The sequence below is a fragment of the Oryctolagus cuniculus genome, chromosome 9, assembly GCF_964237555.1.
Source record: "Oryctolagus cuniculus chromosome 9, mOryCun1.1, whole genome shotgun sequence".
NCBI classification, from domain to species: domain Eukaryota; kingdom Metazoa; phylum Chordata; class Mammalia; order Lagomorpha; family Leporidae; genus Oryctolagus; species Oryctolagus cuniculus.
Genome location: NC_091440.1, coordinates 116,936,571 through 116,964,533, shown reverse-complemented (window position 1 = coordinate 116,964,533; position 27,963 = coordinate 116,936,571). Strand labels below are relative to the sequence as shown.

The window sequence follows — 27,963 nt, the reverse complement described above, 5'->3', positions numbered from 1 at the left end:
ATGATTTAGCTACTGATTCTTCCAAGCCTCAAATATTTTTATGCAACAAAGAACACATAGGTATGCTTGAATTGATTTTTCTTTTATCATACTACAGCATACTGGTTTGTTATGAAAAACTTCCTGCTTTTCCATGACAATTTGAGGATAAGGTCCTTTAGCCAACTGACATTAAGGGGGATGCTGGTTCCTGAAGAGATTGGTAAATGAAAATTTGCTGGGTGAGGGGTTGGCTGGTGTATGCTCGTTCACCCACAGTGTGCAGCATGCTTACAAAAAGCTTGGGAAGCACTGTCCACATCTGCGGATCCTGCAAATCTCTACCTGTCTACCCCTTTGTAGGCACTATGTTAATCTATTTTTCATTACTACAAGCACAATACCAAGAGAAGCAACTTAGCAGGGAAGAAGGCTTCTTCTGGCTTATGGTTTGGAAGAGCATAGCTGGCCCCAGGGATTAAGGCATCTGGTGAGGCCTGAGGACAGAGGGGTGACCCCATGGCGGGTCAGGAAGCAGAGAGAAAGATGGACCAAACTTGGCTTACATAATCACCCTTCTTTTAAGAAGCATCACCCAAGGAGCCCCCACTGACCTAAAGACCTCCCACTAGGCCCACCCACTGGACGCCTTAATTAGATACATCTCCACTACTAATCTACCAATCGTTAACGTGAATCAATTAACCATCAGCCTAGCACTCTGGAGTTTAAACGCCAGCCTAAGTTTGGGGAGCCAAGTCCTGTTCAAACCGCAACAGCCACAGTTTCTAGCGTCTCATTGCCCACTCTGGAATGCAGGCAGGAAGGCTGTAGGGAAAAGGAAACGGGAATATCAACTCAACCCCCTCACACTGCTCTTCAGTCACTAACAGGGCAAGGCAGACAGAGAAACGGAGGGAGAAAGAAACAAATGGAGAGAAGAGCTTAAATCTGGGTGAGGAGAATGGGTGAAGGGACGAGAACACGCTGTGATCTCCCCATTCCAATTAATATTCCCGTTACAACTGATCCAGCACCCTCCAGCTCTCCATCTGTGAGGCCTTGCCTAGTTCTTCTCTTCTGCTCCTGACCTAGTTTCTAAAACCCCAATTTCATTCCTTTGTTCATCCCAAACAGTCCTAGTCTAGGCCACAGGAGCCAAAACTGATAGACTTTCCTGACATGGGAATGTCCGAATAAGGGGCAAGACTGGGAAACTTGAATGCCTACTCCCGATAGCAGACGCATGTTCCTGAAATCTGGGCTCGGCACGCAGAACACGTTTTTTGAGAGATGCTTTCTGTGGTTAGGGTGTGTAATACCGTGAGTCTGGTCTTTAGATACACGACTGGGTTAGGTTGGTAGCCTGTTTGGGTGTCTAACCACCAGGGGTGCTACTAAAGACATGGCACAGGAGCCCAATCAGCAAGTGTCTGTATCTTACAACTGAATGTGAGCTCTGCTAAGCTTCCATGGAAACCTGCCATGCCAGTTACAACAACTTGGGTTTGCCTCTACAGAACCTTTAGGGGCTTCTATGCTTGCTCAGCGGGGCTATACAGTTCTAAACTCACACTTGATCTGCCCTATTCTGAGAAGAAAGGAAAATATCAAGGTTTTCTCTTTCCCCTCATAAAATATACACCAGTTACAGTGGCACTTTTTTTTCCAGCTTATTTTTACAGGGGTACTTTCAAGAAGCTACAGCAGGACAACCATTCTCTGAGGGAGGAGACTCCACCGGAAACGCTGATAATTTGGAATTTATGTCCAACTTTCTGGCAAGTACGCAGCTATGACAACATTTTACTTAAGATTTTGGTCCTTTTCCCTTGTACCTTCTGTTAGGCAGAGGAATAAGCATGGAAACAGCTAGTAAAAGATAAATCCATTAGGCAGATAAATTTTTGCATGAAGTTGGCAATTTTCACTCACTCTGTAACCAAGAGTTTCTTTAATATTCAGTGATAGCCAAGCTGAATGAGAAGGAAGTGAGCTACTAAGACATTTGGGAATCTGAGTGAGGGGCATCAAATATTGTTAGGATTACTGTAGGTTCCTAAGTCTATCTGGGGGCCATGCTACCTTAAAATTCACAGAAATGATTAACTGGGTAGAGTGTTACTATATGTAGACTTTGAACAGTCCACTAACTGGGCTATAAAAACATAAACTAGAATTGTATACTTCAAACTGAAACAAAAAACGTAAGAAAAGTCTACCACATCCTAGTATAGCTATTGTTATTCTGAAACCACTTCAATATATCACTTGTCCTCATTAATGGTGATAATGAGAAACCAAATTATTCTGCTAAAGCTCAAGTTAAGTAACATAGCTCAGGATTTTTGGATTGTTTAACGTAAATCTTCAGAATTTCAGTTAGGGCAATTTTTCATTCTTTATTTGTTATAAACAATCCAATAGTATCAGAAATGAATTTACTTCTGAAGGAGCTCAGAGATCACTGGCTGATAGGAGGTAGCAGACTTGAAATCAAAATTTTCCTTTGGATGACTGTGATATCTGACAAGAGGCAAGAGGAAGACTGTTGGCCTTGTTTGCTGGCCTTAGGTTATTGTGATGATTAGGACAAGCAGAATTAGCATAAAAAATGAGAACTGATTAGCACATGTTCACTTGGTTTGGTATACAATATAATATGTGACCAGAGCCACGTCTCTGACTTTCAGATTTTAGAATGCACTTTCCAATTTCTGGTTATATAAATCTGATCAATCGATTTATAAATCCAGGCAACCAATAATGCCTTACAAATACCGAAGACCGCTTATTTGAAATTGATTAATGGCAGTAACAAGATTAAAAGCTGGAAATGTTTGCACTGAATAAATCATTTCATTAAAGTTTTAAATTATCAAGAATTATTTTTATGAAACTTAATAGCCATAACTAGTGTTTTAAAATATAGGAGAGCTCAAAAGTAAATAATTTCATTCATATCAAGTGGAATTATTTGAAGCATAACATTTTAGCATTTATTTAAACAGAGATTTTCTTTAGGAAACCTTAAAAATACATACATTTAGGAAAAGTTGAGTTTCTGGGCCAAGTTCCCACCATACATTTATATATTGTCTAATTATTATCTAAAAATGGCCCAAGTTTTCCTACTAGAAACAGTGTTATCTCAATGTCTGAGTATCATTCAAACAATCCAAATCTGTACTTCTTCTTATCACCAAATTGAAAAATTGGAATAACCTAACTTTACTTCAGGATCTAATATAAGCAAAAGGTATATACTGGAAAACCTTTGCTGACATATTCAGAGACTGTAGGAGACCAGTAACAGTGAGACTTTCCAACGCTACCTGTGGGACCAGGTAGTGCTGGCGTAGCATGTAAGGTCTGGCAAAGCTGCTCAGAGAGGAATGACATTCACAGTGACCTCAGTGGGGGATGGGTCATTTTGACAAAGGGATAAAATAGCTCTACCCAAGACAGGGAGTTCAGAAGAGCCACCTTAGCAAATGATGGTATTGTTTAATACATTTACCTGTCCTTCCCCAGAGTTTCTGGCAGTACAGAATTCTGAAGGAAGATACACTTCCCTATTAATTAGCTGACATGTTTTTACTAGACTACTTTCAAAAACCATGACATACACTGCAGTTACATGTCCATAGCATGAGCCTCTGGATTAACAATCTGAATTTGGAGACATGAAACACTAATTTAAAAAAAAGCATTCTAGCAGGCAAAATGATGATTACAACGTTTTGTGGAAAATATATGAATTTTGTATTAATGAAGTTAATTTAATTTAAAATTAAGAAAAATGATTTAACAACTTTTAAAGGTTATCCTAATGTAAGACCCCTCTTCAAATATAACTAAAGAAGTACACTCTTGTTTTGTTTCAAAGAGATGACTATAATCCAATGAATATTTGTCTTACAGCATTTTCTTGTAATAACATCTGTATTTGATAAAATACTCAAATCTGAGTATTTTAAAATAAGCTAAAATAAGTTTTTCTTTAATTCACATGAAAGGGATGTTTTCACTAGAAGAAATTATTTAATAACCAAAAAATTCCTATCAAATTAAAATTAACTATCAGTAGGCCATTTCATAACCTAAAACATGAGAGTCAGTCCTTGTTCACAGCCATTTTCACTTCTGAACATCACCCTTCACTGGTTGCACCTGCTGCTGGAACGGAGCAAATGCTCAGAACTGCAGGTCGCTATGTAGGAAACTGCCTCTACCTATCTTGACAAAGCCCAAACACTGGGAGGAGGCAGCAAACAAGGGATAAAGACGGGCAACTCACGATCACCTTTGCTTCCCAGCTCACCCATCCCTTTGGGAATATAGCACCCCTCCTCCATCTGGCCTTCTAACGGGACAATTCACAGTTCAGGGCCTGTTCCTTTCATTAGGTCAAGCATAAGCTAAGATGGGACTCAGTAGGGGTTTAACTCAGGTAAGAGAGAACTCTAGAAAATTCATGCTTTTGATTTCCAGCAACCCAGGATTTGCATTCTTCCTGCTTTTCCAACCACTCTCTCTCCCTGGTTACTGTGGTATATTAATCTGATCAGAGATTTCTTATTCTGTATTTGCAAAAGTCATGCTACAAAAAAAGTCAGAGTGACAAATATCTGAGCAGCCTGGAAAAGTATACTACATTTATAATTCTGTCAGGTATTAAAGTAAGAAAATTCTATGAGTCCCACCTGATGGTCCAAATATATGGTGTTCCTTTGAAGATGATGTGAAAGAATTTCATTCTAGTAGGCATCAATTAAGGGGAAAAACAGGATAGAGAAAGAGGGCGCAGAATTTGTGAAAAAGTCAATTTCAAAATAAGAAAAAAGAACTTAAGACAACCAATGACATCACAGCACACAACTTTCAAGCATATGTGGAAAGTGTCCAGGTGACACTTCAAAGTTTTATGAAATTATATTTACTTTTGTAAGAAATGAAGGTGACATGCGTGTAAATAGCAGTCTACCAAGCAGAAAAGCACTCCCAAATGGCTTCAGCAGACTGAATGTGGGACGCTCCACATGTTAATTTTTTCTGCAGTGGAAGACTTCTTTCAATGTTTCTCATATAGTCAGAGACTATTAAACCCTTTGAGAAATGTTTTTATGAGTGCCTTTTTTTTTGTCAAGACCAAAAGGTAGATCTTAAAATTCATCTTTGGCAAGTAGAAGCCAGTATTATTACAACCATAATGAATTTTCTCAACTTTACTGGAAATTATAGGACTTCTCAGCATCTGTTTTAGCAGATGTGGACAAGGTCACAAAATATTCAGAGAATAACAAACACTATTTTAAGATCCATATGGATTTTCCGCCTCACAGCCAACAGTTGGCTGGGTAAGTGGTTGGGGAGGTGTCTAGGAACAAACGCATCCTACCTGAATTTTCTCAATAATGTCAGTAAGGTGACTTCTCAAAGGGTCAATAGGAGAGCCTAATGTTGTCGCTGCAATGATGGGATGGGCTCATGCTCAACACTGTGACACTGAAAAGAAGTGATGACGGCAGACGACACTGACAGATGTCTTGGTGGCTGACCTTTGGGCTGGGGGCCTCGAGCTTGAGCTGCATGAGCTGTGCTAGCGTGTGCTCCCGGACACTGCTCAGTTCTGCTTGCTGCCGTCTCAGCTTTATTAGCAGCAGCGTAAGCTCCTCTGGCTGAGGGGGTACAATTTAAGAATCCAAACAGTGGAAAACAGATTAATGGTTGTCTTAAGTGACAGACATTAAACCAAGCCTTCTTGGCAAGTTTCCTCTTTTGGCTGACATCAAGCATAATGCCTAGGCACTATGATGATGGGTCCTACACAAATGCATAGACATCTAGAGAAACAGGAGGAACAGTGTTACTTCACAGCAAAGCAACCATGTGGTAAGGCATCTTCTCAGTACTCGAGAGGATACTGCAACACTGATTCACGCTTAACAGTCATAATGCCCCAAACCTTTATAAACTGTACATGTAAGAGCTATTAAAAGATTATTGAAAATATATTATTAAGATGTCTAAGAACTTTTCCAGCAGTAAACTAACACCTGGTATGTCCAACTATACACAGTTTTAAACAACGGAAGTTAAATAACAAAGAACTAAAATTCATACAAAACTTGGACAGTCTTTTTGCATTACTAATCTTAGTACCTGAGAGCTATTAATTATTTCCCAGTTATACTTTGAATGTCACCATGAGTACATTCACAGCATTTTCCATGACCCAAAGATGGGTTGTATTTTTTAAGAAAGAAGAAAAGGCAGTTTCCATGGCTGTGTAAACTCTCCTTCCACAGTATGGTTCTTGATAGGCTTCTCTAAGTCCTAAGAAAAAATATTTCACCAGTGAGTGAAATTCCTTAACAAGCCAATGTGAAGTATAGGCACTGGCAGCCTAATAGCCCATAAAATATTACTTGGTGTTTCTCTGAGTTTTGCTATTAAGAACTGCAGGTAGGTGAGGAGGATTTACTCAATTAATGGCCATGATGTACTCCAAAAATCATGCCAAAAAGCATTCTTGAAATTGGATTTGCTTGGGCCGATGCTGTGGCTCACTTGGTTAATCCTCCGCCTGCGGCGCCGGCATCCCATATGGGTGCTGGGTTCTAGTCCTGGCTGCTCCACTTCCGATCTGGTCTCTACTGTAGTCTGGGAAAGCAGTACAAGATGGCGCAAGTCCTTGGGCCCTTGCACCCATGTGGGAGACCCAGAAGAAGCTCCTGGCTCCTGGCATCGGATGGGAACAGCTCCGGCTATAGCGGCCATTTGGGGAGTGAACCAATGGAAGGAAGACCTTTCTCTCTGTCTCTCTCTCTTACTGTCTATAACTCTGTCAAGTAAAAAAAATAATAATAATTAAAAAAAAAAAGAAATTGGATTTGCTTTCCCTACACTGTAGCATTTTATCAGCTCTTTTCTGTTCTGTTCGTTTAATGATCTTGCCTTTTATTTTCCATATAATCCTTTTTAGAGACAGAAGTCTTTTAAAATGTTACTTGGAATCATATTAAAATTATTGCCTTCAGACAGGAAAAGCATCAGCAGAAACGTAAACTACTGTTACTAGAATAGAGAAAGCTGGGTATCTGTTCATAGAGGTGAAACTATGTTTTTTTCTTTCCAGGGGTCAAAAAGAATATTGGCAGTGTGAGACTTAAGACACTGCATAACAAGAGCTGCTTGTGTTCGGAAGCCAGTCACACCTGGTGACCTCAATATTCGAGGATGGTCCTCAGGTCATGATCATCACGTCTAGTTCTTGAGGTCTTGTCAGGGAGCACGTAGGGTCAAATATGAGATTCAGATATTCTAAGACCCAGAGTGATGTTTGACAAATGCCAAGAGAAATCTTGAAATTCTGGTTTATTATCTATAGAGATAAAGAGGTAAACTTTATTATTATTATTATTATTTTTCTTTGTAAGGGATAAAAGATATCGGTAAGTTTGCTAGATATTTCAATTGTGAGGCCGAGTAGAAAGAGGCATATTTAACTGGGGTTGGGAGGGGAGTAGGCTATGGCAAACAGCCTTTATGCCAAATATCCACTAGAGGGAGCAAGGCAGGAGAGAAAGTTTCATAACAGGACATTTAGTATTTATTTTACGACAAGTGCCAGTTTCCATGTCAGATAAACCATCTGATGTGAAGAATTCCAGCATTTAAAAGTTCTCACTTTTAGTCAAGCAATCCTTGTAATCCTTAATAAATAAACTGTACAGAGTTTAAAGCAAGGAACTGTTTTCCTTATACCTATACCTGCAGGAGATGAATAAAACAGTGTTCAGACGCGTGAGTTTTGATTATTGTAGCAAGAGAATTGTAGATGATGAAAACCTATACAGGTGATGGAACCACATTTTCACAGACACTGAGACTACTTACTGATAACAAAGCCAGCTCCCCTGATAAAAGAATGCCACTGAAAGCAAACGCAGTGATGCAATCAGCTTTTCTCTTCAGCTTAAGGAGGGGTGGTGTTCTGGTAACCTAACTCCTTCCCACTGTGAAGGTAACACTGACCAATCAATCATGGCAGATACTTCTCCTGCACAATTATGCAAATTAGGTCCTTTTTTTTTTTTTGCTCTAAAAACATAAAAATTCACAAGAAAAAAAATCTTAATGTGCCCTAGGCTGATTTACTCATGGTTGCTTGCTGGGTTTGCTCTACTAAGGAACAAACAGTCAAACCTTCAAAATGTGAGTTTTTGTTTAGGTGGTCAGTTTAGGGAAAAGATTCACTAAGACACTGAAATGGCTACTTCGTTCTGATGAGCATGTCTTCCAGGGAAGCAGTAACAGTTTTCCTTTGGGATACTCCTCTGAAAATGCAAACTTCAAAACTATGTCAGGTCTGTGCCTTCCTGGGTAGTGCATAAATAAAACATGACACGGTGAATAAAGACATCATACTCACCGTTTTGCCTTGCAGGCTCTGGGGACTGACGGACTGTGAAGCTAGGCCAGCTGGCATTGACCTTCTGTCAGGTATATAGACATGCTAGGAAAACAAAGGCACAGCATAGTTCTGTGGTGAATTTCTCTTCCTTGTCCATGTTAGTCATGAGAAATCTTAAATTCATATTACAAGCTGCCATTTAAAAATTAACTATTAGTGCTGATAAAAAGACATGAAAATTTCTCATGTGATTTAAATACCCATGTTGAACAGGGTAATTCTGTATTAGACTGGATTCGCTATTCTCATACCTATGGGTCTCAGGACCCCTTTATATTTTTAAAAATGAATTTAGTGACAAGGGTGGCAGTGTTTTTCAGCTTGGTAAATCTTTCACGTCATTGGCTTCGGTGCTCACCCCGTGGTGAGAATCTCTTGGTGAAAAGTATGTGAAAAAAATTCAACCTCAATATGTGTACTTGGAAATAGGAAGAAAGCTTCGTAGTTTCTTGGGATGAATGCCAATATTCATCTTTAATACTGCATTAAAGCTAAAATGAGTGGTACTTTCTTAAAGTATAGTTGTAAAGTGTTATCTCAAACTTATCAGTGAACTTCTGATATCCTGATGCATTAACCTCCATTGGTCAATTTGCACTTTAAGTGACTGTCACATCGAACACTGGTCATCTAGAAAATGCTGCTTCAGTGAGTTATGCAATGTTCCCAAGGCTGTCACATTTCAGTACGCAGTATCAAAATTCACAAGTGTCAGTGTCACCACCAAGCTTTAAGCACCGCAAAGCCATCAAGCTCAGAGTGGCAGATATGTGAGTTTCAAAATTACAGTTTTTACTTGAAAACTCAAATGTTGTTGTTAGTGACAAATATTGCCAGTTGTTTTATTGAAGGGACATGTTCGCATTTCACTTTGAGAAAGTATGTCTGTCAACATCAACCCTGAATAACCATATTTATCATTTGTTTCTTTCTCCACCAATAAATGGTGTTGCATGAAGGAGTTAGTTCAGCTTCCAATTCAAATAATCACGTAAATGTTTCCCATCAAATCAACCACTTGAACTTTAGTATACAAGAGATACACCTTATGTATGACCCTATTTCACCACTATATTAGAATGAAATGTGATTAAAGGTTAAGAGTCACTAAAATTATCTCTTACTGTTTCATCAAGGAGATTCTTAAGTTAATCTGCTACTCTGTTATTATTACTATTATTATTTTTGCTATTATTCTTATATTCAAGTGTGCAGCAGTGAAACACACTTTGTCCCTAGTACAGTTTGGAGCCAAGGTCTCGACTTACCTTAGGTGCTAGCAGATTCACCCAATGTTGCTTTTGTTCTAATGTATAAATGGTAGTACAATGAATAGGGCCTTATCATTTTAAAAATAATTTTGACCTTATAGATTCTCAGGAAGTATGATGAGGACACTTAGGGAACACCCCAGGAGTCTAGACCATAATTTGAGAAGCGCTGATCTAAATCATGGGAGATCAAAGAACAGCTTAAAAGAAAACATTTGGCAATGTTGGAGCCATTTTCTGAGAGTAGTGGTAGACAGTCAGCTGTCTGGGAACTGAATAGAGAGTGACATTCATCTCCTATTTGTTACTGAAATAGATACATTCTACCCAAGAATATGAAAAACACTAGTAACCATGACAGCATGCAATTTAGTCACTTTAAAAGCACACACTAAGTTATATTGGAATAGATTTTTCTTATTATATTGTTTCTATTTTTATCAATCATAATTCAGCCTTTGGATGTAAAAAGTGACAAGACTGCTGCATTGGAGTTCAAAGTGAGCCTTTTGGGGGACAAACTGAAATTTTCTTCAAAAGAAAATTTCTGATTGATCTATTAATTTCCATCAAACATTTATGGAAACATCAAACAAATGCTTTACAAAATAATGCAAACTGAAGGATTCAGCCTGTTACAAGGATAACAAGAAAAGGTACATTTTAAAGTGGCAGAAAGCAAGAACTTCTCTAGGATTAAAAAGAAAAGGACATTTATTTCACTTCAGGATAGACATTAGGGAACTGGCTACACACTGGCTAGCTGATCAAAGCACTGTGAATCCACGTCAAATAATTAACTAAGCAATGCTTAAACCAACTTAAGTTCAAATAATAACAGAAAATAATCTCTGTGTCTTAATTATTAAAATGTATTCCTATACATACTGCTAGGTCTCTTGAGACCCTAATATTAAATTGGGTATTTAAGGAGATATCTCGCTATGCCATACATTCCGCTGCTTAGAAGATGAGGTCAACACTTTCATCCTTAAAATAAACAGGATGAACCTGATAGAAGATTACACACACGCCAGAAGAGGGAAGGTGTGGAATCTGCAAGTGTGTAAAGAGCCAATAAAAATGCATGTGTGGAGATCTGATGAGCTACGCTACCAAGCAGAGAAGAATGCATAATGCATCGCTCAAAAGAACTGCTTCTGTGCTCCTGGGAGCTGCAGCGTCGCAATGTTAGGCTTTATACGGGAGATTCGACACTGTAGAATTAAAAAAAAAAGTTTTTTAAGTAACCAAGACCAGCCTTGCTTACTTTCTCCCTATTCTCTTGTCTCTTGTATTTCAAAGCTCAGTCTACCAGAAAGCAAACACAGCAGCTACCCAGCAGTGAGCTAACATGGGCGACAGTTTGCCTTACCTTGGGGTGATGGGCCCTGTGTCTGCGATCTATCGTCACATCTCCTCTCTGGATGGGTGAGGACACCTCTGATCTGTAGGTGCGTTGAGGGGAGTAACCCTGGTAAGCAGCCATGGACCCATGGGAAGGTGACGTGGGGATGGAGTGCATGGTCTGGTCCGAAATATTAACCATGGTTTTAGGGCTACTCAAAGTACTGTGTCGAGGGAGGGTGCTCTGCTTATTGTAGAACTGGCGCTGCTGCCACTCGTAGAGCTGCCACATGGTGTCGTCTCTCATTGACCTGCGCTTCTCCTCCGCTCCAGGACCCAGGGTCTTGTCGTGGCCCGAAGGGTTCACACTGCAGATGCTTTCAGGTCTGGTCTTGCTGTTCCTCGGGAGCGTTCTGTAACCTTCAGGGTAGCGGGCCATAATCTGGGCCCTGTGGCTCGGCATATTTCTGGGTAATGTTTGGTAAGAAATTATTCTAAAATCAAAAACCAAAATCCAAGTGTAAAAAAAACGGAAAAATTTTCCAAATTCTGAATTACAGTGCATTTATTTTCTTCTGGTTTAAGTAAAATAGATGTGAGAATATATACATTTTAAAAAGACTGATACATAAGGTATCAATTATTATCATAATCCTTTTATGAAATTCAACTTGATGAGCTCAATACATCAAATAAACAACTTCCGTATCAATTACAGTAAAGACTACTAGTTCCACACGGTATATAATCTGGCTTAAAGAAGAAGGTATTTGCCAGCGCTGCGGCTCACTAGGCTAATCCTCCGCCTAGCGGCGTCGGCACACCATGTTCTAGTCCCGGTCGGGGCTCCGGATTCTGTCCCGGTTGCCCCTCTTCCAGGCCAGCTCTCTGCTATGGCCCGGGAGTGCAGTGGAGGATGGCCCAAGTACTTGGGACCTGCACCCCATGGGAGACCAGGAGAAGTACTTGGCTCCTGCCATCGGATCAGCGCGGTGCGCCAGCCGCGGCTGCCATTGGAGGGTGAACCAACGGCAAAGGAAGACCTTTCTCTCTGTCTCTCTCTCACTGTCCACTCTGCCTGTCAAAAAAAATAAAAATAAAAAAAAATAAATAAATTAAAAAAAAAAAAGAAGGTATTTGTCACACTTCATTTGAAAAACTAGAATGTCGAAGATCTGATCTGAAGTCTGTCCCTGCACCTTCTTTATTTTTACACAAATAAATTCCTGGACTCTCATTCTCACACAACTCATTAGAATAATTAAACAGGATTCCTGGATCGAACATGGAGGTTTCAAACTGCACCGATGGAGCATAAAGAAGGGGAGTGGGCTGTTGCTGGGTGCATGGGCTCCTCTCTCAGAACCACAGCTACTTAACTGGAGGAAGACCACCAGGACTTTGGTGGTAGGAAGGGATACTTTCCCTTCCTAACTTGTCCTGACTTGAAGCGAAGGCTCAAAAACTCATTATTTAAAGACAAAACACTTAAACATGACAATACTTGAGATACAAAACTCAATCCCAGGAATTTTGCAATGTTTCCAACACGCTAATTAATTAACATTTCACTCCAGGAACAGCTATCAATATTTGGGGGTTAGAGGAAAGCTGCCTTTCAAAGCAATCATGCATATAAAATATAATTCTTTCACAATGCTAAATTTTGGAACTGGATGTGTGATGTGTAATCATATATTACCAAACACAAAGCACAATTTAATTAAAATTTCAGTTCATGATTTTTTTAAAAAGACATTGATAAACATACTCTTTAGAGTTTTCAAAACTATCTTTGTGCTAAAATCTCATACTAGGTCAAATACATTATATGAAAAATTATTTTAAAAAGTTATTAAAATTCTATATAAAGTTAAAATTTATATTTCCTATCTATCTTCAGAGATACCTACAATTACAATTCAAATTATAAAAGCACACATAACCTTTTTATAATAACCATCATTAGAAAAACCTAGGTTAAAAGGAGCAAGGTTAAATCATAAGTATTTCCACAGATATAAATTTCTATTTTAATATTAAATTCAATGTGATTCAATGAACTACATATGCAAGAGAGTTCAGACCCCAGATCCCAGGTTTCCTGACATCTTATTTCTTTTTTTTAATAGAAAGCTTTTATTTAATTAACATAAATTTCATAGGTACAACTTTTGGATTATAGTGGTTTTTCCTCCCGTAACCACCCTCTCACCCGCAAACCATCCCACCTCCTACTTCCTCTCCAATCCCATTCTTTATTAATTTTCAATTATCTTTACATACAGAAGATCAACTCTATACTAAGTAAAGATTTCAAGTTTGCACCCACACAAACACAAAGTATTAAGTACTGTTTGAAGACTGGTTTTTATCATTAATTCTCACAGTACAACACATTAAGGACAGAGGTCCTACATGGGGAGCAAGTGCACAGTGACTCCTGTTGTTGATTTAACAATTGACACTCTTATTTATGATGTCAGTGATCGCCTGAGGCTCTTCCTGACATCTTCTTTCAATGCTCAGTTAACAACTTTCTCCTAAGTACTGTATTGCAACCATACAGGTTATCTGGGAATTAACCATGCACAACTGTGTGGTGGGATTTTGCTGCCTCCTACTGGGTACTAAAATGTCAGAGATGTTGGTGATGATATGGACCAGAGGGGTCAAAAGACTTTAAGTATAAATTGTTACTTTGTCAGTACTTTTCATCATCTGGGGGTTCTTCATTGATAATCTGGATATCAGAGTTCTTTTTTGTCCCAAAAGCTTATTGTCAGTAACAATACATGAATACCAACATATTCCAGTAAAAAAAGAAGAAAGATTCCATTGTGATTGGAGGTAATGAATTGGTATTTCAAGTTATGGGACATGCCAGCGATGCAATTCCTGTACAATTTGCGCCTCTTGGGGATAGTAGAACTTTGTTACCTTAATACAGAGGAAGGTCTTATGGTAAATACAAATTCTTTCTCGTGTGTCAAAGCACCCACAAAAAGGATAATGCTGTGAAAAATACAGCAACAGAGAAGCAAAACAAGTAGGAAAACGTTTATCTAAAATCAGGAGACCCGGGCCGGCGCCGTGGCTCAATAGGCTAATCCTCCACCTTGCGGCGCCGGCACACCGGGTTCTAGTCCCGGTCGGGGCGCCGGATTCTGTCCCGGTTGCCCCTCTTCCAGGCCAGCTCTCTGCTATGGCCAGGGAGTGCAGTGGAGGATGGCCCAGGTGCTTGGGCCCTGCACCCCATGGGAGACCAGGAAAAGCACCTGGATCCTGGCTCCTGCCATCGGATCAGCGCGGTGCGCCGGCTGCAGCGACGGCCATTGGAGGGTGAACCAACGGCAAAGGAAGACCTTTCTCTCTGTCTCTCTCTCTCACTGTCCACTCTGCCTGTCAAAAAAAAAAAAAAAAAAAAAAAATCAGGAGACCCAGGCTCTGATACCTGCGTTTCTACTAAGTACTTAGACTTTAAACAAATGACATCTCCTGGGACTCTGAGAAAGTTGATGGTGTCGGAGAGCTGGTGAGCAGACATCTAGTCATCATATCCCTATATTACCATAGTACTCGGGGCTGCAGAGTTCATGGGCCAGCAAGAACTAAAGCGCTGGTCTCCTACTCGCCAAAGCAACACTCTTATTAATTATACCAGGGAGCCTTATACTTCCCCATTTAATGAAAAAAAAATCCTTATATTTAAAAATGCTGCAAAAGGTTATTTGACAACAACAACAAAAAAACTCAACTCTTTTCTGTCTGTATCAATCATTTAAATATGAAAAAGGTACTAAAAAAAATTAAGGACACAGTCTTAGAATGTTGTCAAAATCTAGGTGGATGACCAACAACAAAAAAACAAGCCAACTCTTTTCTGTCTATGTCAACCACTTAAGTATGAAAAAGACACCCAAAAAAATTAAGGAATTAAGGACACGGTCTTAGAAAACCTAGGTGGTTGATCAACTCAAACTTCCTGGAGTTTTGTATTCTTATCTAGAAGACGATCTGATAATCAAGTCATCCTGGCACTCTAAAACCCTGGGCCTGAATCCTGTATCCAATGTATTTCTAGTTCCTTCAGTTATTCCTCCTAACCTACATGTCTTCCATCATGCTGGTGATTTAAAGCATCTTTACTCAAAAGCTGCTTTGTTCACAACTGAACAAAATGTCCCAGACAAGAACCTCGGCAGTCAGGCCCAGCATCTGACGAGTCTGGAGGGACCAAGAAAGGTCCCGGACACTTTTGTCCAACCAGTAGGAAGAGTTTAATTCTTGCAATGTCCACCATATGTATCCCCTGACCCCATCCCCATCTTTGCTGATAACGTGAAAGCCAGAAACTGGAGAAGGAGCAAACCCAGAGCAGGCGATGCCATGGCCATCTGCTCAGACAGCGTGTCAGCCAGGCACCCAAGTTCCATCCGAGAGAAGCTGCCCTCCTATAAATAAATTTGCCCTGGCACACCTGTTGGTTTGGTCGTTCATAAATTCAAGAAGTATTACAGATGCCTCAGTACGGAAAAGTCTCTAGATCAAGAACTGAATGATATCCTAGAAACATATTCATATGAAGAAGAGACAACCTATCCACTGATCTGTAAACCTGGTGTCCAGGAACTCCCACTCCACTGCCTGTGCCCTGAGGCATTCAGTGTGAGCAGGCCTTGGTGGGGAGACACTGTCGAGGCAAACTGTCAGACCCATCACAGAATCACTACTGGACTGCTTTTCTAGTAAACTCGGTTTATTAATACTTCGAAGTTTAACGGCTGCTTCTGCCATTGAAGGAACCACTTCTGCAGAGTCTTATTAGAAAATTAGTTTATTATCTAGCAAGTTTATTTGTGGTTCATATATTTTCTAGCACTGAGGGCTGTTTTTCAAAAAAACTACAATTTCTTTCAGCGCTTTCCTCCAAAGAGATTCAAATTAATCAAAGTGTGATTTGCTTGTAAGTGAAAGCTTCAGAAACACACGCTGTAAGCTCCTTCATCGGGTTTAGGGCCCCATTCACCAGCAGCTGCCTGTCAAACCCCAGGAAACCCTGGCTCTGTGATTCTGCCAGGCAGAACAATGGCTTAAGGCACCATGCATCCTAACAGTGCCTGCACTCACAAAGAAACTTTAAAGCTTTGTTCACAGATGCAGGGATCTACTTTTGACTAAATATTAAACCTTTTTTCTCCCTATCAGAATGTTAATAAGAAAAGAAAGTCTTTCATCAAGGTTTAAAAAAAATGAATTATAACATGAATTACAATAGGCTTCTTTCCACCAATAAAAAACATTCCATTATAAAACACAACAACTATTTCTCTGCGATGAAGTTTACATAATAACGGAGCTGATTTAGTTTAATAATTCAAAACAGACTCTAGCCATTTCCAAAGAACTTAATGGAAGCTGGCATCACGATGAACTGAAAGCTGAGAAGGAATTGAGAGAAAACCTTAGCTTAAAAGAACCTGGGGAGTAGCACTGTGATGGAGTGGGTTAAAGCCTCCACCTGCAGTGCTGGCATCCCATATGGGCACCAGTTCTAGTCCTCGCTGCTCCTCTTCCGATCCAGCTCTTTGCTATAGCTTGGGGAAAAAAGAAGATGGCCTAAGTCCTTGGGCCCCTGCATCCACGTGGCAGACCCGGAAGAAAGCTCCTGGCTCCTGGCTTTAGATTGGCCCAGCTCTGGCTGTTGTGGCCATTTGAGGAGTGAATCAGCGGATGGAAGACCTCTCTCTCTGTCTCTGTAACTCTGCCTTTCAAAATAAATAAATAAATCTTAAAAAAAAAAAAAAAAAAAAAAAAAAGGAGCCGGTGCTGTGGCATAGCAGGTAAAGGCACCGCTTGCAGTGCTGGCATCCCATATGGGTGCTGTTTCAAGACCTGACTGCTCCACTTCTGATCCACCTTTCTGCTACGGCCTGAGAAAAACAAAAGAAAATGGCCAAGTCGTTGGGCCCCTGCATACACATGGGAGACCCAGAAGAAGCTCCTGGCTCCTGGCTTCGGATCTGCCTAATTCCGGCAGTTGCAGCCACTTTGAGAGTAAACCAGCAGATGAAAGACCTTTGCCTCTCTTCCTCTCTAACTCTGCTTTTAAGATAAATAAATAAATCTTTAAAAAAAAAAGAAAAGAGAAGAAAAGAAAAGTGAGCAGGGCTGGCATTGTGGTCCAGTGGGATTAACCAGCTGCCAGTGACACCTGTATTCCATATGGTTGCCAGTTCAAGTCCCGGCTGCCCTACATCCTTGCTAATGCATCTGGGAAAGCAGCAGAAGATGCCGAAAGTACTTGGACCCTCCACCCACATGGGAGACCTGGATGGAGTTCCAGGCTCCTCACTATAGCCTGGCCCAACCTCACCTGTGGCCGTTTAAGGAGTGAACCAGTGGACAGAAAAATCTCTCTTTCCTCCTCTTTCTATAACTCTTTCAAATAAATTTAAAAAATAATAAATAAAAAAATCTTAAAAAGGCGAGAATGAAGCCAAATGTTCCCAGGCTTTCGAGGTGCTCTGAGAGAGGGATCTCCACTGACAATGGCAGGTGCCAGATGTCCCACCTGAGCACCACAGCAGGGACAAGCCCACCACCTCCCAAGTTTCACCATCATGACAGATTAATCTTCATCCAGTTACAATATAATCCATGTCATTGTTTTCTGGTTTCCTACCACTGAAGAGTTTCAACTCTCCAGTTAACTTTTTTTTTTTTTTTTTTTTTGATAGGTAGAGTTACAGACAGTGAGAGAGAGAGAAAGAGAGAAAGGTCTTCCTTCCATTGGTTCACCCCCCAAAATGGCCGTTATGGCTGGCGCTGCGCCGATCTGAAGCCAGGAGTCAGATGTGTCTTCCTAGTCTCCCATGCGGGTGCAGGCACCCAAGCACTTGGGCCATCCTCCATTGCTCTCCTGGGTCACAGCAGTGTCCAGCTCTCTGCTGGAAGAGGAGCAGCCGGGACTAGAACCTGGCACCCATATGGATGCCGGCACAACAGGTGGAGGATTAACCAAGTGAGCCATGGCGCCAGCCCCTCCAGTTAACTTTTATGTACTAGCACATTAAAGTATTTTGCAATATTTACTTCTTAAAATGTAAAACTGTTTTTTTTTTTTTTTAAGATTTATTTATTTATTTGAGAGACAGGGTTACAGATAAGAGAGAGGGAGAGACAGATAGAACCATCTTCCACCAGCTGGTTCACTCCCCAAATGGTCACAACAGTGGGAGCTGGGCTGATCCGAAAACAGGAGCCAGGAGCTTCCTCCAAGTCTCCCATGTGGATGCAGAGGCCCAAACACCTTCCTAGGCCATTAGCAGAGAGGCGGATTGGAGGAAGAACAGCTAGGACATGAACTCCCACCCATATGGTATGCCAGGACTGCAGGCGGAGGCTTCACTTACTACACCACCTCTGGCTTTATTCCCATTTTCTTTGCTGGCTCCTGCCCCAATCCCTTTATTCTTTCAATATTCTTTCAGGTTTTCCTTAGAGTCTTTCTCTTGTCCAGTCTCCCCACTGGATGAATCCATCTACTCTCCTACTCACCTTTCGTTACTTTTGATACACTGATGACACTCCAAAATGAAGCATTCAAGTTCAGATTTCTCTTTGGACACAGACTCAGCGGCACCTCAAACATAACCTGTCCCAGCCCGTCACCACCTTCTCTCTTCCCACATCTTCCAGGTGGAAAGACAAACCACTCCAGATGCCCAGCCAAGAAGCCAGGTAGCATGGCTGATTTCTGCCGACTGCTCAAACTTAAGTCACGAGCAATACTAGTTTGCAACCAAGTACATGGAACAATCAGTCAGTTCTTGTCATTTCCCTGTCTTGAATACAGTCCCTCTCTTTTTCCACATTTCATTCACTCAAGTAACTTTTAAATCTTCCCCAACTGACTCTGCACCAATCAGGAAATCTCTTCTGGCTTATTGTTCTAGCCTGGCTCCTCATCCACTGTCAAAGCGGTGACCACCATGCCATTCTGGACTTCTGACTCCTCTCTCTGCCAAGACATGCATGTCTACTTCCTTTCCTCTAAAAAGGTTTTCTGAACCCTGAAGCTTTATGGTCATGTTGCTGTCACTGAAATGTGCCCCGACAGCACCCCGTTCTTCCTTCCTTGGTTCTGTCGCGCTTTCTCAAACACTGCCTCTGCTAGACGGTGACCTTGGTGAGAACCTGGACCATTTCTTTTCATTATTTGACTTTCTGGCCCCATGGTTATAATATTTCATTATTTTACTTTATGGTCCCACTGTTGTACAATAAATATATGAAGAACAAGCACACACATAAATGAGTAAATACCTAGACCAATAAATTTAACACTTAAGTCATGTGGCTTTTGATTTAAGAAAACCATGGACTGAGACACAGCCAGAGAGCAGGAAGCTGTGCTGTCTTCCAACTACCTCTCTCAGGAATTCCTGGCATTGCACTGGGCTGCAGAAGCTACTGGAGGAGTAGTTAGAGTAGACTGGTAGGGAGGCAGGAGTCAAATTCTCACTGGCAAATCACAGTTGAGAATTCTAGGAGAAGGTAAAAGTGGCACAGTGGACCAGACATGAACAGGGCAGAAGGAGAAGGCTTACTCCCAACTTCAACCCAGAATCGATCTCTACTTTCAACCCAAGCCTTTCCTTGTACCAGGCTAGGGAGGATGACGCCATTAGTAAAGCTGACTGACAAAAAAAATGACAGGCAGAGAAAAACACTCATATCTCATCATCATGAACAAAAGATACAGTGAAGGAGCTGTAATATGTAAAACACAAATGAAACCTATACTCTCAACTGATAGCTCAGAACCCATCTCCATCAACACAATGTCAAATAAAGCTTTTCATAAAACACTTACCCCCTCGTTTCTTCCTCATGACCCCTCCCCTTCTGGATTTTAATCCACTGCTCCAGCTGCTGCATTGAATTTGTTCTCTGTATGACTCGGTCAGCCTCTGTGTGCAGGGGCCCTGTATTTGGGGGGTTGCCACTTCTCAGGTCTGCCAAGCTGACATTGACTGTTTTGTTCTCTGAACTGTTCACACTGACTGCTCTGTAGTGTGCTGTTGGAGCTGGGCACGCTGGCCCGCCATCATATTCAGATGACACAGAATTCAACTTCACGCTATTAATTTTTGTTAAAGGTCTATCTTGACCATCCTTCTGAAATCCGTATTTTTCAGCTTCTAGTGCCTTTTTTTCTTCAAGTTTGCTTATTTCCTTGTTTTTTTGGTTGTTTTGGACCTCTGGTTTAATTAGCACTCGGTGGTTGGGAATATTATTGGTTTCTTTAGTTGGTGCACTTTCAGATGTAATCTTGTCCACTCTGAAATCACAGAATAGCATTATTGTAAATCAGATGAAATAATGCACATATTATTTTCTGAGATTAAATCTAGGAAAAATTTGACCTCTTGGAAAACAAAAACAAAACGTTAACACCCTGGGAAGGGCCACAAAGGACAAGGCTGACCAAGCCCCAGTGCTGTGGTAGCAACATTCCAGTACAACAACAGAATGTGTTACAAAGCAAACAAAGCACAGAAAGCACTGTAGGATAAAGAGGGATTATGGGCCCACCTTTGGAAACCTGGAAATAAAGCAAGTAAAACTGTCTTTCGACAGTTAAACCACAAACCCACACTTAAAGGAGTACTAGGTACTTGGTACGAATGATGTGGCTCCTAGCCAGGAGGGTTAGTGTGAGCCTGTTGTGGAAATGGTTGTAACAGGAAATAGAGTTGATGCTATCAAAGGTCTGTGCCCTGTGACTTTCTCTGTCTGCACTCAAGACGACCTGAGCGTGGTGTGAGAGCTCGGGAAGCCAGACTGCCTAGGTTGTGCTCAAAATGCCACCTTTTACTGGCTGCATCTTTGGGCAAAGTTCAAAAACTTATCAGGCCTCAATGTCCTGTTTGGTAAATGGGTGTAACATAGCACCAAGGTCTAAGGGTTGCTGTGAGAACCGACTGAGTAAATCAGTGGCTGGTACAAACCTTATTACCACTGTTATTCCATCCCATTAAGCATTTCTGGCCCAGTCATTTGTGGTCTCTGACAAGGTCAAGCTGAGCATCTGCAAGTGTATCAAACTGCCAAGATCAAGTCACTCTGGGAGGCCTCAGAGGAACTGGCCAGCCTTCCACGTCTCAATAGCTAACAACACTCCTCCTACCCGATCCTACCCATGGGACTGCTGCCCATTTTTGTGATGTGTGGGAAATACATAGACTCATACAAATATATCTATCTTCAACCATAATTGAAAGCATCTATATCTATCTATTTGTATCTACAGACATACAGTCATTGAGTAAAAAGTGAAAACAAATGTGAAAACTGTTCTTGGATTAAAATTCTGGACTGCTCATATATTCATTCTTAGGTTAGAAACAAATCATAGTTTCTGGGCTGGAAGGGATATTAGACATTGAGAAATTTCACTATGTAGGTTATGGAGTTTCTTTTCCTGGAAGAATAAAAGTCAGAAAATATCCACAAAAAGCACATTTCTCCTTGTTGAATTCTGGGGTGGAGGGTTACTAAATATTTGAAAAGATGTTTCAAACTCATTTGTCTTTAGTCTATCAAAAGCTATCACTTAAAGGTAGAAGTGCATTGACTTTTTTTCCCCAAAGATTTATTATTGAAGAAATATAATCAAAAAAGATATTCGTGATGACTTTCCCTAAGTGGAGGAAAGCTGACTCGAAGTATACTGATCAACATAAATAATGTAAAACTTGTGATCTAATTTTTAAAATAGTTGACACTTGAATCAGTGTAGAAAATTCACTGAGAAATGTAAAGTGAAAAAAACAGGCCTGGAAATGAACGTTATCTATGGAATGTATACCACACTCAGCATTCTTTTATGCTATCAGTGATGTACATACTAGGGGACTATGACATTGTACTTCACAGGGGGAAATATTACATAAATTTTGATGAAATGAAACCATTTAGTTAAAAACTTGATGCTTCATCTCTTAGGTGATATGTCCTGATACGAATTGTAAGTATTCTGGCCACAAGGCAAAGGTAGTCTAATATTTTAAAACTAAACAAGCAAAATTTCCCTATGCTTTAGATAGGAAATACTAGATACCTTCACACAGAATGACCACACCTAAAAGGATGGGATAAACTTGTCAGCAACTGGGAGTAGAAGAAAGGATGTGATTTGCAGAGGTAACAGTGACTGTCTCCAGACTGGACACACAGTGATGCATAATCATTCCTGGGTGACTGAGCCAATTTCACCAACACAACTGGCTGAAGATGGTGACGGGCACATAAATCAACTACTAGGTTGCAAGAAGTCAAACAAACAAAACAAGCAAACAAAAACGCCAACCATCATCTGTATCACCCCGAATTATGAGAATTAACTGTGAGTTTTTAGAGTGGCAAATTCAATAAAAATAAATGGAAATAAGTTAAAATTTTGGGAAAAGTATAACAGATTATTGAAATGACTTGGAAATTCAGATATTTTAGTTATTGACTTCCATATTCTAAAAAATTATCTTCAAATTTTACATTAAATGTAAGACTACTTAAGATTCTAAGTTAATTCTTTTTACTTACACATTTTCTTTACTTCTCAATGCTTACCACCTCATCTTTATGTCCCTTCAGGTAAGTTTTACACCTGGAATTCCAGAAGCAGATTTTCTTTCTATGGGCTCTTAGATTAGAATCCGCGTAGGTAGAGGTGGTTTTCCCTAAAAGTAAGTGCCTAGAGCTCCAACTTAAGTTCTCTTTTTCTTTCTATGCTTTTTCCAGTATCTAATTAGTAGTGAGTGGCTAACTTGATTTAGATTTAATATTTATAAAAACTGCAGAAATACAGCTTCAACTTAAAGTCTTTTAGCCAATAAGGAAGAAAAAAAAAAGACTCAAGATTGACACTGTTAACAATCCCCTAATTTTCTGAGGAGGGGGAAAAGGACCAAACCTGCATGTTGGCATCTTCCTTATGTAAAATACATGCATAATTGTCACTAACAGGAAATAAAAGTTAATTGTGTTATAAATTTACCTTTAAATTATAGGAATATAATCTCTTAAGAAGTACATTATTCAATTTTTATTTACAGTTTGAGAAACAGATTTCCTCTGATTTTTTCTTTAATATAATGGAAGAATATTAAAATGATAGTATCATCAAGCAGGGAAAAATACTACACTTAGGTAAATTTTCATAGTGCACATCTGTATCAAGGAATCTTAATACTAAGTTTTCAGAACAAAGAAGGCACAATTCACCAATAAGTGGACAGATTAAAAATCATCTAAATGCTTGATGAACTATTTCTGAATAAACAAATATTAATCCTTTAATAAGTATTAAAGTCTACCAGAAAATGCTGAAGAAATAAAATTCATCAAAACTTACTATAATTTACTAAACTTCAAAAACCTTCAACATACTATAAAAATATAATTAACTCTATGAAAATAAAAACAATTGAATTATGAAAGTAGATGCTAAGATTCAGGATCTTAAAAAACACTGTCTTAAAGGCTATAAGTCTGCATAGCTTTAAGATAACAATTTAAAATGTACTCACCGGAAATTAAAGGTAATTCTGTAAGAAGAAAGAATATTCAGTTTGAATGTTAGGATTCTAGAGTCACCTCAGTAAGCTGATAAGTGAAAATGAGTAAAGAAGAAGGGTGGAATAAAATGTACGCAATATTTCAAATTAATAAGGTGCATTAAATTAACACAGAACATGAATTAATCCTTGCTTTCTGCGGAACAAAATGATTCCATGTCATGACTATGAACGTGCTATGTACCACGACAATGGTGTGCCTGCTAGGCATGGAAAACAATGGAAGTGGCGATCAGTATTATTTTCCCTACAGGCCTTTACCTTTTCACAGGTTCTGTCTGCACCAGGGCAGCATCTAACATGGCCTTCATCCACAACTCCATTTCCTTTCCTGTATCAGTGCAGAAATAATAGGTCCGCATGTTTGGATGGGCTGCCTGATTGAAAATGACACGATCATTTTAAAGAAAAATACGGGACTCTGTAAAAGAAAAAGAAAAACAGATAAGTGGTCCCTTGCATAGATCATTACTGTCAAATTTTTAAGAAAGTAGACTTGTCTTTTATGTAAGAAATTGGAATGACGTAAGAAAACATATAATTATTTATCTTGAAAAAGATACACTTAATGCTTTTCCCTTAACTTTATCCCTTTTCTTTTAATTGTGTATACTCTAAAATGTGAGAAGGAGGAAAAGCAGAACTCAGTGGTGCTGTGCCATCTATATGCTCTGGCAATTTTCATGTATGGCAATTCACTTTTCTTTATTCAAGAATAATGTCCCAGAGCAACCAGCAACAATCAATTCAAATGCACACGTGACAGCGTTTCCCTCTTGTGTTAGCAAGTTCTTCAGTCCTCAAAAGGTGCTGCTATTAAAGTGTTCTGCAGAATCCTTATGCACAGCAATGTACAAAAGTGAGATTTATAAATGATCCAAAATGGTATTTCCTTTCAGGCTGTCAAGGTGCAAGGCCGAAGTGGAAGTATTTTGGTTTCAAGAGGTAGAAGGCTTATGTAACGGGCAGGCAGACTTCCTCTTTCTGGTGGTGCAGTATGCCTCTGTCTGAGAAACAGAAGGAAGTCAAGAAGACTGACACTGATGAGAGCCGGCTACACGAGGGGCAAGCACTGACGGCAGCAGATGGGTCAAGGCAGGAAATGAAAGGTTGAAGTGGGGAACTCTACAGGAGAAAATATTTTTAATTTCTATTGAAAAATGCTTGTAATACTCTCCTGTTAGTCATTCAAAAATAAAGAAAAATAAGCAGAGGTTATTTAAGCTCACTAAGAGGTAATGGAAGAGTACTAAGTATGTAATTACTGTGCTAAATATAAAAAGATGAGAGGAGTAAATCTGGAACCAGATGTCAAATTAATTTAGGATCTTTTTCAGGACATATATAAATTCAATGAACACAGTCATATCATCATATAACAAATCTCACTTGACTATGAAAGAGATGACTACAAGGAAAAAACTCAAAAGGGAACAGCTCAAACAGCCTATGTTGTTGCTGAAGTGTCACCGGACTCTCTGAGTGGGGCTTTAGAAAAATGAGTAGAGACCACTGCCCACGTTTGTGATCAATGGAAGGAACTGTGGCCTGGTGGTCACAGGACTTAGGTCTACCCATGACACTGACAAATGCCCCACCTATCTGTCAAATGGAAATCGGTACCCAGCAAGGTGCTATGTTGCACACTTGTGTTCTGCAGCCGTCACTTTAGTTTCCACTTACCATTTCCATAATGCAGAAGCATCAATGTCAGCAGACGTAGTAATGAGGCAGCTCACAAATTCAGAGGAACACCACCAAAGAAGAAAGAATTTGAAATAGCAGTTACTATTCTTGTTACAGATAAAATTGAAATTGGGTGAACCCAGTAATTACAGAGAAAAAAAGACTTCATACACATGGTCACTTTTATTGGTATTTTAACAGTCTAGTAATTTTTTCAGTCTTAAGAACCTAGTAAAAGGTATTACAAATAGTACAAATGAAAAAACATTTGCTAACAAAAATATTTAAATGCATGGCCAAATAATAGTGTTAATACCACACAGTTCTACTTGTGGCTTTACTAATCGTTATTTTTTTAAGTTATCAGCACTGAACTTTGTTATGACATCTAAAATATGTAATTCTGTCTCTCTGGTTGACACTGCTAATTAAGTTTGATAAAAATCTACTTAAATATGAAATTATCCTCCTAGCATGCTCAAGCCATTGCTCGGATACCACCTCTCATTGAGGCCGTGGTCACCCCACACATTAACGTCACCACTGTTTCTTTCCTGTTCTTTCATCTCCATAGATAATGTAACAGATTCAGTTGCCAAATTTTAAGTCAGTTGTAGTCCTGAATGTTCTTTAAAAGTAAGTGGGGCTTTGAAATTTGAATTGATTTAGCAAGGGTATGAACATTTTCACTGTTAAATAACAGCATGTGTTATTCTATTCCCCCTTTTCCTTAAAAATGAGATTTCTATATTAAATCTCTTATAATTCTCAATTTAAAAGTAACTTAATAAACAGGTGGCTTATGAAGTTTATTTTAGCCATAACCATACAGCAAAGAATGCAGCATGGTGACTGAAAACAAAAATTTACCAACTTAAAAGTGGCTTCTTACTGGACAGTGATCTATAAACAAGTGACATCACAGAGATGAGTGGGTATTGCTAGTCATGGCAGGGATCTCACACCTGCCTGGATTTAATGACAGCAGATTAAATTAATGTCTTAACTTCAACGTTCTCTGCAAAGAACCTGTTGAGCATGATGTACTTAGACCTAAGAATATATTTGTAATTGCTCTATTAAGTTTGTAAACGTACATGTATTATGCAGATAAACATTTGCTATCTTTCCCAGTACTCTTTCACCAAATTCATTATGAAAAACCTCAATCATGGAGTCACACTGAAAGAACAGCACAGTGATCACCAGGATGTCCATGGCCACACTAATGAAGCATTAGCACCTGGACAGACTTGCTTTACACAGAACCATCTGAGAGCATGGACATGAAGACATGTGACCCCTGACCACTGCAGAATGTGCTTCCTGATCCAAGGGGCAATCTCCTACAGAATCCTAAGATTGTTAGTGAACAATTTTAAATATATAAATCACTGCAATAACCTACGGGTCAATATCCATTTGTAAATCAACGCAAGCATCAAACACAGTACACTGTTCCCTTACCTTAAAAGCATATTTGCGGTTGATGTGATCCTCAGAGGTAAGCATCGCTATTTGAAAGCTAGGCAACAGAATGCTTCCCAGGATGCCTTCTTCCTTCTCATCTGAGAGACAACCAAGCAACTGATTAGAATATTCAGTGTTCTCAGAAAGCAGAATTCATTCCCTCAAACTTCATTTTGGGCAACTCCAAAGGTTCTTGGATGGGAGAGATCTTCAAGAAAGTTCACAGAAAACGTTTATTCTCAAAAAACTATGGATGGACTTCAATTTTTTTCCCCACTAAACTAATCTTTTAATTCCATTTCTCCATGAACTCTCTGAAGTGCCTCTGTATGAATAAATTATATCCACACGCAGGCACAGTCGTAAATGAAAGGATCAGACAGCAGAAGGACATATACTTCCTTCCGTGAGCTTCCCTGTCCTCAGCAAATCACAACTCGTCTGACACTGCAAATGACGTCATTAGCCATAACACAGCAGACATTTGCACACAGGCTGCACCCTACACAGCCACATTACATTGGATTCTCTGAAAATATGTTAACATGTAAGTAGTGTCGTGGGAACAAAAAAAAGTTAACCCACCACATTTCTGGTAAGATTCAAATACCCAGCCATTGCAATTCTACACAAACATGGGTTGCATTCTCAAATCCTGCAGTCTTTGCTCAGATCTGTCACCCATGAGGCCTGCCTTGACTGCTTCCCATCCTAACCCATGCCAGGACCCTCTACTGTCCTTTGAGAACCTTATTTCCTATCCTCAACACCTGCAACAGACTCTGTGTTTCAGTTATTTACCTCTCTCGTCCCATTAGAATGAAATCTCCATGAAGACACCTGGCATGGCAGTAGTAGATGCTCAAAAACATTGGCTGGATAAATACATACATTAACATTTTTAAACTGCTATAAAACTGCATATTTTTAGAAACATATAATTTGGAAGGTTTGCTTTTACTAGTCATTCAGATGTACAATAAAGCTAAGGGAATACATTACAGGCCTGTAAGGCAAGCACTTAAAATATACCTGGGAAGAATCACAAAACATTAATCTTGACACAGCACAGATTTGCATTATTAAC

General features: G+C 39.7%; 1 protein-coding gene across 46 annotated transcripts in view; it reads right to left on the bottom strand.

The window, feature by feature from the left end:
• PLEKHA5 (pleckstrin homology domain containing A5) overlaps positions 1 to 27,963 on the bottom strand; it is a 265,114-nt gene that overhangs the window by 69,744 nt on the left and 167,407 nt on the right. For 15 of the 46 annotated variants that reach the window (XR_011378676.1, XR_011378675.1, XM_051850805.1 and 12 more), the window contains 8 exons: positions 26,874 to 26,974; positions 23,982 to 24,097; positions 23,673 to 23,690; positions 19,955 to 20,422; positions 11,105 to 11,570; positions 8,417 to 8,500; positions 5,541 to 5,660; positions 4,686 to 4,739 (listed from right to left, as the gene is read on the bottom strand). Coding sequence is in view for 42 of the 46 variants with exons in the window: in XM_051850805.1 (XP_051706765.1) it covers positions 4,686 to 4,739; positions 5,541 to 5,660; positions 8,417 to 8,500; positions 11,105 to 11,570; positions 19,955 to 20,422; positions 23,673 to 23,690; positions 23,982 to 24,097; positions 26,874 to 26,974 (1,427 nt within the window). In the remaining 4 variants the exon portion in view is untranslated. Of the gene's footprint in view, positions 1 to 4,685; positions 4,740 to 5,540; positions 5,661 to 8,416; positions 8,501 to 11,104; positions 11,571 to 19,954; positions 20,423 to 23,672; positions 23,691 to 23,981; positions 26,975 to 27,963 lie in introns of those variants that run through there. The other 31 variants (XM_070048483.1, XM_051850802.2, XM_051850806.2 and 28 more) reach the window with 9 other exon arrangements.